At 38.5% G+C, this 17,208-nt stretch overlaps 1 protein-coding gene across 1 annotated transcript in view; it reads left to right on the forward strand.

The window, feature by feature from the left end:
- Positions 1-17,208, forward strand: part of nalcn (sodium leak channel, non-selective) — a 133,248-nt gene that overhangs the window by 100,949 nt on the left and 15,091 nt on the right. The window contains exons 21-30 of the mRNA XM_084421475.1: positions 3,754-3,855; positions 3,992-4,061; positions 4,155-4,246; positions 4,655-4,777; positions 4,976-5,032; positions 7,095-7,215; positions 9,819-9,950; positions 10,355-10,522; positions 11,072-11,176; positions 11,269-11,375. Of these exons, the coding sequence (XP_084277601.1) occupies positions 3,754-3,855; positions 3,992-4,061; positions 4,155-4,246; positions 4,655-4,777; positions 4,976-5,032; positions 7,095-7,215; positions 9,819-9,950; positions 10,355-10,522; positions 11,072-11,176; positions 11,269-11,375 (1,077 nt within the window). The remainder of the gene's footprint in view (positions 1-3,753; positions 3,856-3,991; positions 4,062-4,154; positions 4,247-4,654; positions 4,778-4,975; positions 5,033-7,094; positions 7,216-9,818; positions 9,951-10,354; positions 10,523-11,071; positions 11,177-11,268; positions 11,376-17,208) is intronic.

Genomic DNA, 17,208 nt, shown 5'->3' on the forward strand with positions numbered 1-17,208 from the left:
GGGATCGTTTTGACATTGGTGTCGTCTAAACGCGGAAAACTCAAAGGAAAAACGTCTCCATTTTAAGCATATCTTTGTCGTGTAAACGTACCCTAAAAAACACAGACTAAACAAGAGAACTAATGAGTTAATTAACAACAGGTGAATAGAATGAAACAGGCACAGACATGGAAATTAGGACAACCTAAAGCGGGCGTACATGGTGCGAGTTCGGACACTTGGGAGGTCGTGAGATATTGCACACGTTACGAATCGCATCAAAGCAGCTGGTACATGGCACGACTGTCCTGCACGAATTTTATCTCGAGCCGGCGGCAATCACGTGAGCTTTCGCGCTAAACACAGAGACCGGAGCTTTCAATGTTTCAGGCAACTATAGCTTCAGATAGAAAAATGACAGAAATGTGTGTGCAAATGATTTGTTGAAAAGCAGAGAACAGTAGCCATTCCTTTCAACATAGAGAGAGAGAGAGAGAGAGAGAGAGAGAGAGAGAGAGAGAGAGAGAGAATGAATGAATGAATGACAGAACCAAACACAAACAGAACAGAATCCTGACATCCTCTCTTTGGGCACCCCATTGCTTAGAACTGTTTCCACCTGCACAACACAGTATAAGCTAATAAGAGCCATCTGCTGTGTCGGACGTACAACAGAGTACATGACAGTCAATAGTGCCATAGCTTACAGGGTGTTCACTGATGATCATTACATAAACTTGTACATTCAAAGTCAAGTCAAGTCACCTTTATTTATATAGCGCTTTTTACAATACAGATTGTATCAAAGCAGCTTCACAGTGATAACATGACAATAATACAGTTTATTTCTAGAAGAAAATTGCATCATCGTCCACCTTAAGTAAGGCAGATCAGTAATATTGTTGAATATTAAATGTCCCCAACTAAGCAAGCCAAAAGCCAAGGCAACAGTGGCAAGGAACCAAAACTCCATCAGGTGACAGAATGGAGAAAAAAACCTTGGGAGAACCCAGGCTCAGTCGGGGGCCAGTTCTCCTCTGGCCAACGAACGAACAGTGTATGATTATGATTCAGGCGGCATTACAGGTCAGAAGTCAGATTGGATCAGAACATTCAGAATATTATCCAGTTCCATCTGGTTGGAAGTCTGAGTCAGTATGGAGATGAGTTTGTTGAGGATCAGTGCCGATGGCTGTTGTGTCGATGATGCCTTCACAGGGCTGATGAGGCTGGCACCTCAGGGATGCGTCATGGATGGGTCCAGGCGCAGGTCCACCATCTGATCTGGATACGGCCCGGATCCGGCTGACTTCAGTAAACCTCGGAATAAACAGAAAGACTAACATTAGCGTAGAAGCCATTCTTCTTATGATGTAACGAGTACATCAGGTGTTATGGGAAGTGTCCCCCGGTTCCGCCTAACCTAATCTATGCAGCCTAATAATCAATAATAATAGAAATGTAATGTTCTATATGAATGCCAGGTAAAAGAGATGCGTTTTTAGTCTAGATTTGAGTAAGACACTCTGACAGAGTGTGTCTGCTTCCCGGACAATGTTAGGAAGACTGTTCCAAAGTTTAGGTGCTAAATAGGAGAAGGGTCTACCGCCAGCAGTTGATTTTGATATTTTAGGTATTGTCAACTGGCCATAATTTTGAGATCGCAGTAGACGTGAAGGACTATAATGCATTAAGAGCTCGCTCAAGTACTGGGGAGCTAAACCATTTAGTGCTTTGTAAGTAGTCAGCAATATTTAAAAATGTATATGATGTTTAATAGGAGGCCAATGCAGTGTTGACAGAACGGGGCTAATATGGTCATACTTCCTGGTTCTAGTAAGAACTCTAGCTGCTGTGTTTTGGACCAACTGGACTTTGTTTATTATGCGTTCAGGGCAACCACCCAGTAGAGCATTACAATAATCTAGCCTTGAGGTCATGAACGCATGAACTAACTGTTCCACATTTTTCATTGAAAGCATATGTCATAATTTAGATATAATTTTAAGATGGAAGAATGTGGTTTTACAGATGCTAGAAACGTGGCTTTCAAATGAAAGATTGGTATCAAAGAGCACACCCAGGTTCCTAACCGACAACGAAGACTTGACAGAGCAGCCATCAAGTGTTAGACAGTATTCTGGGTTAATACGTGCAGAGGTTTTTTGCCCAATAATTAGAAACTCTGTTTTTTTTTTTTCAGAATTAAGTAGTAGGAAATTACTAGTCATCCAAATTTTTATATCAGCTATGCATTCCGTTAATTTTGTGAATTGGTGCGTTTCGTCGGGGTGCGAAGAAATATAGAGCTGAGTATCATCAGCATAACAGTGAAAACTAAAACCATGCTTCCTAATTATATCTCCTAAGGGTAGCATGTACAGAGTGAACAGCAACGGTCCTAGTACTGAGCCTTGTGGTACTCCATATTGAACTTTTGATCGATATGACATCTCTTTACTGCTACAAACTGATAACGGTCAGATAAGTATGATTTAAACCATGCTAGTTGCTAGTTGCTTTTTGCTTTTATGCTTTTAAACCATGCTAGCAATTTCACTAATGCCAAAATAATTTTCGAGTCTATTTAAAAGAATGCTGTGGTCGATAGTATCAAATGCAGCACTAAGATCCAGTAACACTAATAGAGAGATACAACCACGATCGGATGATAAGAGCAAATAATTTGTGACTCTACTGAGAGCAGAAAAATCTGACAAAAAATCCGCACAGATACCATTTATTTCTAAAAAGGAACATAGTTGTGAGGATACTGCTTTTCTAGTATCTTTGACAGAAAAGGTAAATTCGAGATCAGCCTGTAATTGACTAATTCTGTAGGATCAAGTTGCGTTTTTTTAATAAGAGGTTTAATAATAGCCAGCTTAAAAGTTTTCGGTACATATCCTAGTGGCAAAGATGAATGAATGATATTAAGAAGAGGATCTATGACCTCTGGAAGCATCTCTTTCAATAGCTTAGTCGGTATAGGGTCTAACATACATGTTGTTGATTTAGATGATTTAACAAGTTTAGACAATTATTCCTCTCCTACAGTATATCAATGAATGAATGAAATTTTTCCTCAGGGAGACTGCAATGCACTGTCTGATGCGATACTGTAGTAGACGGTTGCATAGTTATAATTTACTCTCTAATGTTATCAATCTTGTAAGTAAAGAAGTTCATAAAGTCATTACTGCTGTGCTGTTTGGAAACGTCCAGTGTTGAAGCTTTATTTTTTGTTATTTTATCCACTGTTTCGAATAAATACCTAGGGTTGTGTTTGTTTTCTTCTAAAAGTGTTGAAAAATAAGCAGATCTAGCAGTTTTTAAGGCCTTTCTGTACGCAATCGTGCTCTCTCTCCACAAAATGCAAAAAACTTCTGTGTGTAAGACTGTGTAAAACTCTTTCAGCAGGGAGAGTACTGTACCCAAACAAATGCATTAGTTTAGAAACGACATGAGCTTTTGTAATGTGACTTATTTTCGAGTGAAACAGAATAATCAGCGAAAATTATTTAGGATGAGACTTCTAAATGGAGATAGTTAATAGATTTTGATGATGAAAGCTTTTTACATGTTCTAATGAATCATATGCAGTATAACTACACATTTAAATTTGAAGTTAGTTAACATTTAAAGTTATCTTAATATTGTCTGGACAGCCAGACAAGTCTCATGATTGCATTTAAAAAATAATAAAAGAATACCAGTCATAATTTATTAATTTGCTCTTGACCTAGTTATGGTTTGTCTGGGTTTTTCTTACAGAGCCTGCACCAGGCAACGTATGCTGAGTGGTTCCTTTGAGGGTCAGCCAACTAAAGAGAGATCCATACTCAGTGTCCAGCATCACATCCGTCAAGAGCGCCGGTTTGGAAAGCACATTAACATGCTTTCACATACTCATCTGTTTAATTTATTAAAGGAGCACTGGATGGATGCATATTAATAAAGTGCACTACAATATGCTAGTGTGCACTGCATTAACCCCCTGTTTTTGGCACAGGTCCCTCAGACATGGCTCTACCAGCCAGAGAATCAGCAGAGGGAAATCCCTGGAAACACTCACTCAGGATGTGAGTACACACACACTCAGATATCATTGAGTAATAGCTGACAGTGCTATCTGTGTCTATCTGTGATCTCTGACATGCGTGTGAACTCTGCAGCACTCCAGCACAGTCCGTTACCGTAACGCTCAGCGTGAGGACAGTGAAATCAAGATGATACAAGAGAAAAAGGAGCAGGCTGAGATGAAACGGTATTTCTGCCACTCCATACACTTGCCTTGGCATGTGGTCAGTTGAACAGATTTTATCTCCTCTCCCCTCTCCCCAAACAAAACATGCCATGTGGGAGTTATTGCACCTTATCGATCTCTTGTACTGTATGCTGATGGTGGCATAGTGCCATTGATATATGACATCAAGACATATTGCACAGAAGCAAAGCTTTTGTTTCTGGTTGGCTGTATTTTTTTGCCATGTACAGAGGGACTATAAAAGTGAAATAATTTTAGCTGATTTACAGATACAGAATGGTTTAAGAACTAATAAGGTCCCTTCTGTGCACCCAAGATCTTTTTGATAAAATCAGTGTTTGCAGCAGATGAGATTTCAAATGGATTTATTGATACGTCTCTGATGCTTTTTTTTTTTTTCATTCACAGAAAAGTCCAAGAGGAGGAACTTCGGGAAAACCATCCATACTTTGACAAGCCACTCTTCATCGTTGGTAGAGAGCACCGCTTCCGCAACTTTTGCCGAATGATTGTGCGGGCACGTTTCAATGTGTAAGACCAAAGCTAATACAAATCTATTGCATTATATTATTAGTTGCAGTAGCATTTTCATCCGCATCAATGAGATCAATGACTAATCCCTTTGTACCATAATCACAGAAAATAATGCCATGTTGTTTCACAAACTGTTGTGTGTATGTGTTTTCCATTTCTTTGCTGACACTGTGTTAATGGGCTTTTTATGAATAGGTCTAAAACGGATCCCAATACAGGCGCAGTGAACAGCACAAAATACCATCAATTATAGTAAGTCTGTAAATGTTTAGGGCCTTTGCACTATGATAGCCTGATAATATACACAACGATTTAATTTTTTGTCTTCATATTTAAAGGAAAGGGTAGTGAAATTCAGAATAAAAAATTATAGCAGCATACACTTACATTTATACTTACATACACTTGCATTACTTAAAGGTGCATTGCGCAAGAGTCTGAGTTTTCGCAGAACTACGCCCCCTCTGGCGGCAAGCGAAACTGCAACCAGAGGTGTGCACGCTCACGGACCACACGCACACGCACGCTTGCACGAGCACGAGCACGAGCTGGTCATAACCCAAGGAGCATCAGCCGCACAAATCTTTTGTTTACAATCATAATGTCTTCAGAGGTAATAAAGTTTTAAATCTGCAAGTAATTTAAAATATGTGAAAGGAAAGGCAATTGAGTAAATAACACACTTATGTGTGAGGGGAAAAAATGGGGGTAGTAGAAAACTTCGTTTTTTATTCCCATCTATCTCCATGTTGAACTGTGTTATGTGTTTACTGTATCCACTTATGACTATTATTATGGAAACACGTTCATGAACAATATAAGTTATTACTTTGTAAAAGCTCAAAATAGTAATCATGATACCATACCACACAGTCGGTCAACAAAGTACACCCAAATGTCTCAAGGTAATAAACAATCAAGTGGCACTATGACGTTACCATAAAAGCCAAACAGGCTAATCCGCCGAAGATTTGCGGGGGTTTAGCCTGTTTTATTGATAAGCTAAGTAGCATATTCCAATAGCAATACATCGTAATTAAGCAGTAATTTGCTCAAAATTTGTGTCTAAGTATCTAACTTATATATCAGCATTTTATATCACAATCATTCTGAACCTGATCACTGACAATGGTAAGTTAGTAAAACCTATTCCGATTGTACATTTATCTAGCTTACGCTAAAGCATTACACATTTTATGGATCGTCATTTATTGTCATTATTGGCCGTATCAGACATTAGAGAATGGGATATATCTTACCTTTTTATCAAGAAAAAAGCCAACTGAGGATCCCGTTTGAGCCCTAGAGCAGACCGGAGATCTCTCCATTTGTTGAAAGCCTTCCCTATGTTTACTCTCGTCTTACCCCGACGCCTGTCTGACTCCAATTTGGACCTTTTGGTTGCACTAGACAAAAGTTCTCTTTTTTTATCTTACGTGGAGTTTGCGTTGGTGTTTGAAATGAACTACAAACTTCTCTTCTCTGAACTTCTAATGAACTTCTCTTAGAATCCATTTTCTACGGAGAATGGCGGCGTCGGCGCATACACAAACCTGCCAGACATATGAGCGTGCCGTGAACGCGCATGACGTCACGCCCAGTCTCAGATTCCGACCCGAATCCCTCTTATTTATTTTACTGTACAGGATTATAGACGCAATCGCAGTGATCAGAGAAGGGCTCATTCAGCCCATCAGGCAATTGTTTAAGCATGTATGGGTTAGAAAACGGGTATTTTTAACATGAAAAGTTGCGCAATGCACCTTTAAATGTAATGCAAATGAAATAATACATTATCTAATTGTAAAATATTAATACATTCTGGTAGAATTTATTTTGAAATAGTGAAAAAAAAAAGAAAAAAAAAATTTAAACAACATATTGAAGCATTACATTAATGAGAATATGGAGGAGAAATGTCCGTAATTGTCATGAAAATAATGTCAAAATAATGGTTGCATTTCTTTTTTTCACATTTTTGGGGTCGTAAAGTTTTCCTTATGATTCCTTTATTAATATGTCTAATTTGATTCTAGAAATGCAATATGAGAATTGGCTTTGTAAAGTTTTTCCAGGGTGAGTTAGTGTGGGATTAGATGAGAACTTTTCGGCTGCATTGTCCTAGAAGGATTTCACCAGTTCCAAAGATCTGCAAAATTAAGACAATTTACACAGCAAAACAAATTAAGACAAAATTTACACAAACTCAGACTGTAGGAAAAGAGTAGGAAAAATGCAGAGTAGAAAAAAAACCATGTTTTGGCACATTCAACCTGCACTAAACCTTGCATGTGTGTGTCTGTGTGTTCTCCAGTGATTTGCTGGGCTTGGTAACCTATCTGGACTGGGTGATGATCGTGGTCACCATCTGCTCTTGTATTTCCATGATGTTTGAGTCCCCTTTTACTAGGGTCATGCATGTCCCTACCCTGCAGGTATTCTAAACCCAACCGGCCACCATTCTATCCCACACAAAACATCCAACTAACTTTTTTAACCTGCAAATATTCCTCATCTCTTTCCTGAAGGCTGGTCATCATGTCTCATTTCTGTTGCGGTCCAGCACTTTTGATTGCCACTCCCAACTAATTTTGCGATTTTACTTTTGAGCACATTTTGTCATGATCCCCACTGATTTAGGCTACTTTGGAATTCACTTATGTTGACTTTGAATGTGAATGTTTATAGGGTGCCTCTGTTTCAAATATTTTGTGTTGATACAGAAAGATTTAACTGATAGACCTGCTGCTCTTGAAAGTCTTCTGTCTTTTGTATCCTGACCGCAGTTCTGTGTTCTGACACTCCCAGTTTTAAAACCTGGCCAACAAACAAGGAAATGTTATGACCTATAGTTACAGTATTTTTGTTATGAGGAAATATTATTGACATTGCTGGCTACAAATTGAATGTAGAGCTTGTTTGTTCCCCAAAATCATGTCAATAGTACTAGTATGTGTCATTTACACTTTCGCATAGAAACTCACTTTAATAGTCACTGATTTGTAGGTAAACATACAGTGAGGAAAATAAGTATTTGAACACCCTGCTATTTTGCAAGTTCTCCCACTTAGAAATCATGGAGGGGTCTGAAATTGTCATCGTAGGTGCATGTCCACTGTGAGAGACATAATCAAAAAAAAAAAAAAAAAATCCAGAAATCACAATGTATAATTTTTTAACTATTTATTTGTATGATACAGCTGCAAATAAGTATTTGAACACCTGAGAAAATCAATGTTAATATTTGGTACAGTAGCCTTTGTTTGCAATTACAGAGTTCAAACGTTTCCTGTAGTTTTTCACCAGGTTTGCACACACTGCAGGAGGGATTTTGGCCCACTCCTCCACACAGATCTTCTCTAGATCAGTCAGGTTTCTGGGCTGTCGCTGAGAAACACGGAGTTTGAGCTCCCTCCAAAGATTCTCTATTGGGTTTAGGTCTGGAGACTGGCTAGGCCACGCCAGAACCTTGATATGCTTCTTACAGAGCCACTCCTTGGTTACCCTGGCTGTGTGCTTCGGGTCATTGTCATGTTGGAAGACCCAGCCTCGACCCATCTTCAATGCTCTAACTGAGGGAAGGAGGTTGTTCCCCAAAATCTCGCAATACATGGCCCCGGTCATCCTCTCCTTAATACAGTGCAGTCGCCCTGTCCCATGTGCAGAAAAACACCCCCAAAGCATGATTCTACCACCCCCATGCTTCACAGTAGGGATGGTGTTCTTGGGATGGTACTCATCATTCTTCTTCCTCCAAACACGTTTAGTGGAATTATGACCAAAAAGTTCTATTTTGGTCTCATCTGACCACATGACTTTCTCCCATGACTCCTCTGGATCATCCAAATGGTCATTGGCAAATTTAAGACAGGCCTTGACATGTGCTGGTTTAAGCAGGGGAACCTTCCGTGCCATGCATGATTTCAAACCATGACGTCTTAGTGTATTACCAACAGTAACCTTGGAAACGGTGGTCCCAGCTCTTTTCAGGTCATTGACCAGCTCCTCCCGTGTAGTTCTGGGCTGATTTCTCACCTTTCTTAGGATCATTGAGACCCCACGAGGTGAGATCTTGCATGGAGCCCCAGTCCGAGGGAGATTGACAGTCATGTTTAGCTTCTTCCATTTTCTAATGATTGCTCCAACAGTGGACCTTTTTTCACCAAACTGCTTGGCAATTTCCCCGTAGCCCTTTCCAGCCTTGTGGAGGTGTACAATTTTGTCTCTAGTGTCTTTGGACAGCTCTTTGGTCTTGGCCATGTTAGTAGTTGGATTCTTACTGATTGTATGGGGTGGACAGGTGTCTTTATGCAGCTAACGACCTCAAACAGGTGCATCTAATTTAGGATAATAAATGGAGTGGAGGTGGACATTTTAAAGGCAGACTAACAGGTCTTTGAGGGGCAGAATTCTAGCTGATAGACAGGTGTTCAAATACTTATTTGCAGCTGTATCATACAAATAAATAGTTAAAAAAGCATATATTGTGATTTCTGGATTTTTTTTTTTAGATTGTGTCTCTCACAGTGGACATGCACCTACGATGACAATTTCAGACCCCTCCATGATTTCCAAGTGGGAGAACTTGTAAAATAGCAGGGTGTTCAAATACTTATTTTCCTCACTGTAATTGAAATTCTGATTGGATGATTTCTGTTCATTGCCTTAGTATAATACAGATAAAAAATGTGACTGCTAACTCAATGTCTATAAAATACAGATAAACACACACCTGTGATCATATGCTCTTTATTAATGCTGCTACATTGCTTAGCTTACTATATATAGCTTACTGTTAGACTGATTAACTAATATTACTTTGTAGAAGAATTGTTGATAAATTGCCAATAAATGTAACTTTAAAAGAAATAAGCCACTCAAAGCTCTATCTTGCTGGAATTTACCACAGGCTTTTGGCATTTCGTCTTGCGTTGTGCCTAAGAACACCACATACCTGTGGTAAAATCACTGAAATGCATGAAACACCACTAATTTTCATTGTATGCTATTATATACTAAACAACACCTTTCCCTGCAGATCGGAGAATATGTCTTCGTCATCTTCATGAGCATTGAGCTGAACCTGAAGATCATGGCAGATGGTCTGTTCTTCACTCCCACTGCAGTCATCCGAGACTTCGGTGGCGTCATGGACATCTTCATCTACTTAGTAAAACTCCAATCTCATCTGCTCTCCTGTGAAAAACCCACTTTCCGATGCATGTGAATGGCAGCCTTTGATCTGATTACTCACTTCTCTAATGAGGCTCTGAAGATCCCTTTTTAATTACCCTAAACAGTACTTTACTTAAATGACCTAGTCACATCAATTTCATCCTGTTTACTCATTTTAAAAGAATTCAGACAGTTTCACATAAACATTGTTTGCATTTAATAGAACAGCCTACACTGCCAATGCTGACTATTTCATAAGGAATATTTATTGCATTTATATTAATAAAGCAATATAAATGAGCCATCGCAAAATCATCTGCAGTTAGTGATTTCACATTCAAGATCTGGAATCAGGGAAGAGCTGTGCCCTTTAAGGTGATCTTTCTGCCCACTCTGTAGGTCAGTCTGATCTTTTTATGCTGGCTACCAAACAATGTGCCCCCTGAGTCTGGTGCCCAGCTCCTGATGATGCTACGTTGCCTACGCCCACTGCGTATCTTTAAGCTGGTGCCGCAAATGAGGAAAGTGGTTCGAGAAGTCCTCAAGGGTTTCAAAGAGATATTCCTGGTGAGTAAGCAAACAGGTCCACTTCCTGCCTTTAGTCGCTCAGTAAAAAGAAAGCAGAGATGACTGGTTATTTGATTGTTAATTCTACTAAGATATATATTGGTTGTGCTAACATTTTTGCGTAAAGTGGCCATATTATGTTCTTTTAACATTTAATTTTTAGCATTATAGTTTTACATACGTTTTACATATCTTTTGTTGTAGCATTGTTTCAGTAGATGAAATTTTTGGACAAAAAGGTTTGCATTCTGAATTGTAGTGTATGTTTACATAGTACATCAAACACTTTTATTTTAAATTCATCGTGATATGTCCCCTTTAATTGCAAGGCAAGAAGCTCTCTTCTTTGCAGTAGTGGAATGTAATAGATTACCTTGGCAGAATTTGTCCTGGAGATTTTTTTATGGACCTTCTTCATTAAAGCTTTGCTCCCCTCGGGTACTTTTCTGTGAGCTTGTTATAGTGTTACTGTATATGAAAGTAATGCACTGACCAGATTTTGTGGGAAAGCCATTTTGCCGTAGACTGGATTATTGATTTCCCAAACAGGTCTCTATTCTTCTTCTGACACTAATGCTGGTGTTTGCAACCTTTGGGGTGCAACTCTTTGCTGGAAAACTTGCCAAATGTAATGATCCCCATATCTCCAGTAAGGTACAAGGCAATTCTTGCAACTTTTCAAATTGTGTTCAGAGTGGAGGCTCTTCTGTACTTCACTAAAATGTTGTGCATTGTGGACTTTTTAGGAAGACTGCCATGGCATCTTTAGAATCAATGTGAGCATTTCAAAAAACCTGAATTTAAAGCTCGGGCCAGGGGAGAAGAAACCAGGATTCTGGGTGCCAAGAGTTTGGTATGAAACAGAACAGGAATGTTCTCTCTCTCTCTCTCTCTCTCTCTCTCTCTCTCTCTCTCTCTCTCTCTATATATATATATATATATATATGTATGTGTATATACAGGGGACTTTAAGATTACTCCATCCTGAATACGAACATTAATGATACCTCAAACTGTGACTTGTTGAGATGTGTTATTATTTTCTAAGCAGTTTTTTTAATTGTGATAAATGGATGATAAAACAGGCATAGAAACCAATAGAAGCACATTGAATAAGGGAGCCAAGTCATATTTAGGGACCAGAATATCATCAAGTCTAGTAAGGGCCAGTATACAACCACTTACACTCTAGAAACTCCTCAGAACAAAATAGCAAACACATTGTTACACCCTTGCAACCACTCAGAATACTCTAACTACTCGTCAGAAGAAAATAGTGACTCCACAGCAACAAAGCTACATACTTTAGCAATAACTTAGAACACCTTAGCAACTCTCGAACAAATAACCACATATAGGAATGCTCTGGCTACCAGTGACGTTTGTATGGGCACCATTCAAATTATCTTTAAAAACTTTTCAAATTTAACATCCAATTAAAGCAAAATAAAAATGGTCTTTTTGATATCAACTTGACTAATGAAATTAGAACATTTAAAGAGAAAAATTGTTTGGTCATACATTTTTTGCTTTTCACAAACAAACCAAATTCAATTTCTTTTAAAAGCACTGAATAATTCAACACAAATTGAACCTGTCACACCTTCAGTGTTGAGGTGTTTTTGAGAAATCCCTGTAGTAACATCTCATCTGTGACAGCACAAACCAGTATGATGAATGCTCTCATCGCATAAACAGCACCACATTTTCATCATCTTTCATATTCATTTTCCCCATAAGCAATAGTCAGTGTTGCAGTACAGTTGTACGGTTTGTCGTGGGCGCATAGCAGGGGGCTGATATATCTTTCCCTCAGGCATAAACACAAACAACACACAATCATACACCCACACACCAATGAGTCTGTTATTGCTCTAGAGATTTGTGGCAAAACAATGGCAAATTATTAAATAATGACATTAAATAATGAAGACCACCAAAACGCACAAATGGGTCCATAGCACTTCTAGAATGGTCAAAGTTTAGAGAGAGAGAGATTTTAAAATAGATATTTTGACTTAAATTCTTTAATTTACAATAAATAATCTACTGAATCATGAACAGAAACACAACAACATTCTTCTTAAACAAACATAGATCTCACAAAGTCTTTAAATATATTTTTTTTAAAACACCACAATTTAAACATACAAATTTAAAAGATTTATTTTAGATTAAAGATTTATATTTCTTATATATAGTCCTAAATATAAATCTAATAAAAACAACTGTAAACACTTGTCCCAGTCTTTGACAAGCAAGTAATCAGGTGGATGTAATCAGTACGATTATGTATGATTAGTCCAGGCAGTGGGAAGTTTAGTTCATGGTGAGATAAAGGAGACTAAAGGATTGCCCTCTGGTGGAGATCATGAGCACTCCAGCTAGTGGTTGTGACACAGCCCATCTGAACATCCCCACGGCGGAGCAGAAGACCACCACAACAGAGCAGACGGGTCTGAAGCAAAGAACACAGAGGTTAGGGTTGTCCTCTGGGACCGTGTCAAAACAGTCAGGAAGTTCAGTAAATGGCCTCCGTGGCCCTAACAGGGTAGGCAGGGCGTTCCAGATTGACCTCCGTGGTCATGACATGACAGACTGAGAGTTCATAGGCGACCTCTGTGGTCGTGACAGGACAGACAGGGAGTTTAGGGATGACCTCCATGGTCATTTCTAGGCAGACAGGGAGTTCACAGACAACCACTGTGGTCATAACTGGACAGCCAGGAAGTTCTCAGATAGACAGTGAAGCAGAGAGTTCATCAGTGGTCTCCTTGGCCATAGCAGGACATACCAAGAGTTCAAGAACAGTAGCTGCCACCTTAGATAAACTAGGTCAGGTGCCTCGGGTTTCTCCTCGGGAGAAACTGAAGATGCGTCCCAGACACATAGAATGACCATTGCCGTAACTGGAAGTGCAATCAAACGTGGGAGAACCTCTGAGACCCCCATACTCGATTCCACCGGACTCGAAGATGATGTCAGGTCCACTGAGATGCCAGCTGCTCGCACCGACATCAACCGCAAAACATTTTTTTGGGGAAGCGTTTTCCTCTACCTGCCCCACAATGAAGGGAGAACCGCTTAATGGGAAGGTGTAGTCCAGGAACTCGCTCAGCAATCCTGGAGGACCATCACGGATCATCGTGGATTGTAATGGGTTGTTGAGTCCATAGCAGAAGAAATCAATGAGAGCAAAGTCTGGGAGATCATTGAAATTATCAATGTCCAGAAAGTCCTTAATGTGGTCCTCAAGTGAGCAAAGGCAGACTAGGGTGATTGCTGGATCCATATTGTGGTCTGGATTTCAGTCGGCTGCTGGATCTGTATATGGCGAAATCTTTCATTACATAGTGCTCTGAGACTTGGGTCGGAGATCCAAACGCAGCTTTATTAAGGGTTATCCACAATTGTAATCCATATAACAGGCATAGGGTCAAAAACCACTGGGCAAACAATCCAGATAAGTCCAAGACACAGACAAAAATAGAAATCCTGGGAGACAAATTATGACACGGAAAACCCAAAATAGTGCTCAGAAATGCAGTGGTGGTTATCATGGGCACTCCAGCTGGTGTCTTAAAAAGTGGGATCAATCATTCACAATTTAAAAATAAATGAAAAAAGTTTCTTATTGCCTACAAAAAGGGCACTACAATACCATGCACAACCCACCACTGTAGAATCACCAGTTCTTTTTTCAATGGGGTCTTATACAAGGTCCTCCTGCTTCCTTTCGGGAAAGGGTCTGACCCAAGCACTTTATGCCATTTTGAATCTTTAAGGTTTTCAAGAGATAAAAGATGTAATACATTTACACACTGTTTTCTTACTGGTGTCACTGAACAATTCTAGCTGAGGTGTTTTAAAGGTAAGCAGACTTCCTTTCACTTCCTGCCATGTCCTAACTGCAGCTGAAATTTTTAACTCTGGAAAAGCCGAGATAATGTATGCTCTTCTTAAAGACTTTCAGGAGAAAAAAATATAATTCTGTAGAAAAAAATCTTTAACTCCATTCAACAGCTTTTGCCCCAATTGGACTGACTTTATATAGGTATTTAAAGCTAAGTTTTCTGCTGACAACCATCCATTTATTACATTTCCAACTTTGGTTATGCCTCCATTCCAGATGGTTATGCCTGCTTTATAGATGGTAAAAGGTCCACATCTATTGCAGGATTGCACAAAAGAGGTTATTCTCTCAGCCACAAGCCTTGAGCACTACTTAGTTCTCTTTAAAAACTTGAACACTTTCCATGCATTCAATACTGATCTATAGAAAGTTGTCAATTCTGTTAGATTAAGATTCTCAATGTCCATGAGAAATAGGTGATGATCTAGTGGCATGCTGCCTGCACTTCTCAGTTAGTGCACAGGCTATTTCAAACCAACACATGTTGTCACCATACAGTAGTCGCTGGGCTGTCTGAAGTCTAAAGGCTTTTATCATTGACTTTTTTTCCACTAAACATTGACCTCCTCCTTGCCTGGGCAAAAACAATACCGGTGCTTTCACCAATATTGTCCACACCAAAAAAAAGTCTATTAAAGATTTTTTTATTTTTTGTACAATATCTTATGAACTTATTTTTTGTTCAAGTATGGTCATCTTATGCCACCAGGTTATTACAAATTAGGATCCTTCCCCCATATGACAACAGGGGAAGTAGCCACTCTAACTCTTTACAATCCACTCTTATGTCATTTCCATTAGAGCCCGGCCCCGACCGATATATCGGCAGGCCGATATTATCGGCCGATATTAGGCATTTTCCTAACTATCGGTATCGGCATTTATAATGGCCGATAAATTAATATAAAAAAAAAAATGCAGCGTGCGCCGTGCATGATTTATGTAAGGATGACGCTGCCAATAAAGCACCTAAAAGCTGTCACAAAGAACTGGCAAAAGTGGCAAAAAATAACAGCCGCTTCTGGTGTAGACACAGTGTTAAAGCTTTTTGAGCTTCGAAGCTTCGGTAGTAATGGACATCGGATAGACGGAGCTGAACATATTTTTCTCTCTAATAAAGGTAGGATTCTCTATGTGTCTGTATGTCCATTTGCATTTTTATTATTTAATCCAATCGACTTCTCAAGGGAGTGCATTGTGGCATTTGGTGCAATATAGATGGACACGCGAGATGCAACACATTCAGAATTAATACACTTTTAGTAAACTACAGAACAGCGCGAGCTGGAAGCGGCGCACCTCCTGCGGGCAGAGAATGCGTCCGAGAAGGACACTGCAGTGATATAAAACGCACACACACAGGTCTGTTAAATTAAGCAATACTTTTAAGGTAATCTAATATTTTTCTGACTAACAAATTACTGACAGTAAAGGGTAGATTTAAATAAAGAAAAACGAAATTTAAATAAAGAAAAACGAAATTTAAATAAAGAAAAAACGAAATTTAAATAAAGAAAAACGAAATTTAAATAAAGAAAAACGAAATTTAAATAAAGAAATTACAAAAGTTAAATAAAGAAATTAAACAAAATTTAAATAAAGAAAAAGGAAATTTAAATAAAGAAAAAACGAAATTTAAATAAAGAAAAACTAAATTTAAATAAAGAAAAACTAAATTTAAATAAAGAAATTACAAAATTTAAATAAAGAAATTTAATGAAATTTAAATAAAGAAAAAGGAAATTTAAATAAAGAAAAAACGAAATTTAAATAAAGAAAAACGAAATTTAAATAAAGAAAAACGAAATTGTTAAATTAAAAAACGAGATTAATTTAAATTGATAATAACGGGTAAAAAAAGGCTAATACATTTTGTTTCTATTATTCTATTTTCCACAATGTCAAAGCAACGCAGCTTAACCCAAAACACAAGCTCAGACATGCACTTTGTCCATACAAACTCCGCTGTTCTGCGCTCTAGCCAGAGAACACCGTTGCTGGAACACTCAGACGTCGGTTATATTTCTAGCATGCACTGCACGCGTTTTCCGCGTGGCTCGAGCCGGGCCTGAGAGACGCGTGTCTCACGCAGGCAGTGTGCAAACTCCAACCTGTTAACATGGGAGCCGAAATAAAAACGGCCATGCCACGCAGTCAGTGTGTCGCCGGCCTTATTCAAGCGCGAATGAGAACCGTTTCGCGGGGGATCCCAGATGTGAAAAAAAAAAAAACGAATATTCAAATGTCAAACTTTCAAATCCACTACCAACCCACCGAACAAATATTCGAATATTCCGGTCCAGCCCTACTCCAATAATTTATATAATTATAACACTTTATATAGGGCCATTTTGCATTAAGAGTAGGCTAGCCTAGTTTCACGTTTAGTACATTTTGCTTACTAATTTAAAATAGTATAAAACTACTGTACATATGTAATTATAAACGTTTTCATTATGATATGATTCATTTTACTTTACTAAAAAGATCTGAGTTCTTCCTCCACTGGTAGATATTAGAGAAATTAAGATTAAAAATAGAAGATAAGGTTTTGTCAGTGACACTTTTGATATATTTATTGATACAAGTTATGTTTTAAATAAGGTGACTAAATTAAAAGGACAAAGTCGTTAGTGAAGATTATGCAACAGAATTTAGAATATAATAAAATATAAAATGCAATGCAAACTAGTTTGGTTACAGCTCAAATTCTCATTCTATCATTCACCCTGCCTCCATTACATATCTTTGTCACACAAGTGTTTGATCACAT

Source organism: Rutilus rutilus, assembly GCF_951802725.1.
Source record: "Rutilus rutilus genome assembly, chromosome: 10".
Taxonomy (NCBI): Eukaryota; Metazoa; Chordata; class Actinopteri; order Cypriniformes; family Leuciscidae; genus Rutilus; species Rutilus rutilus.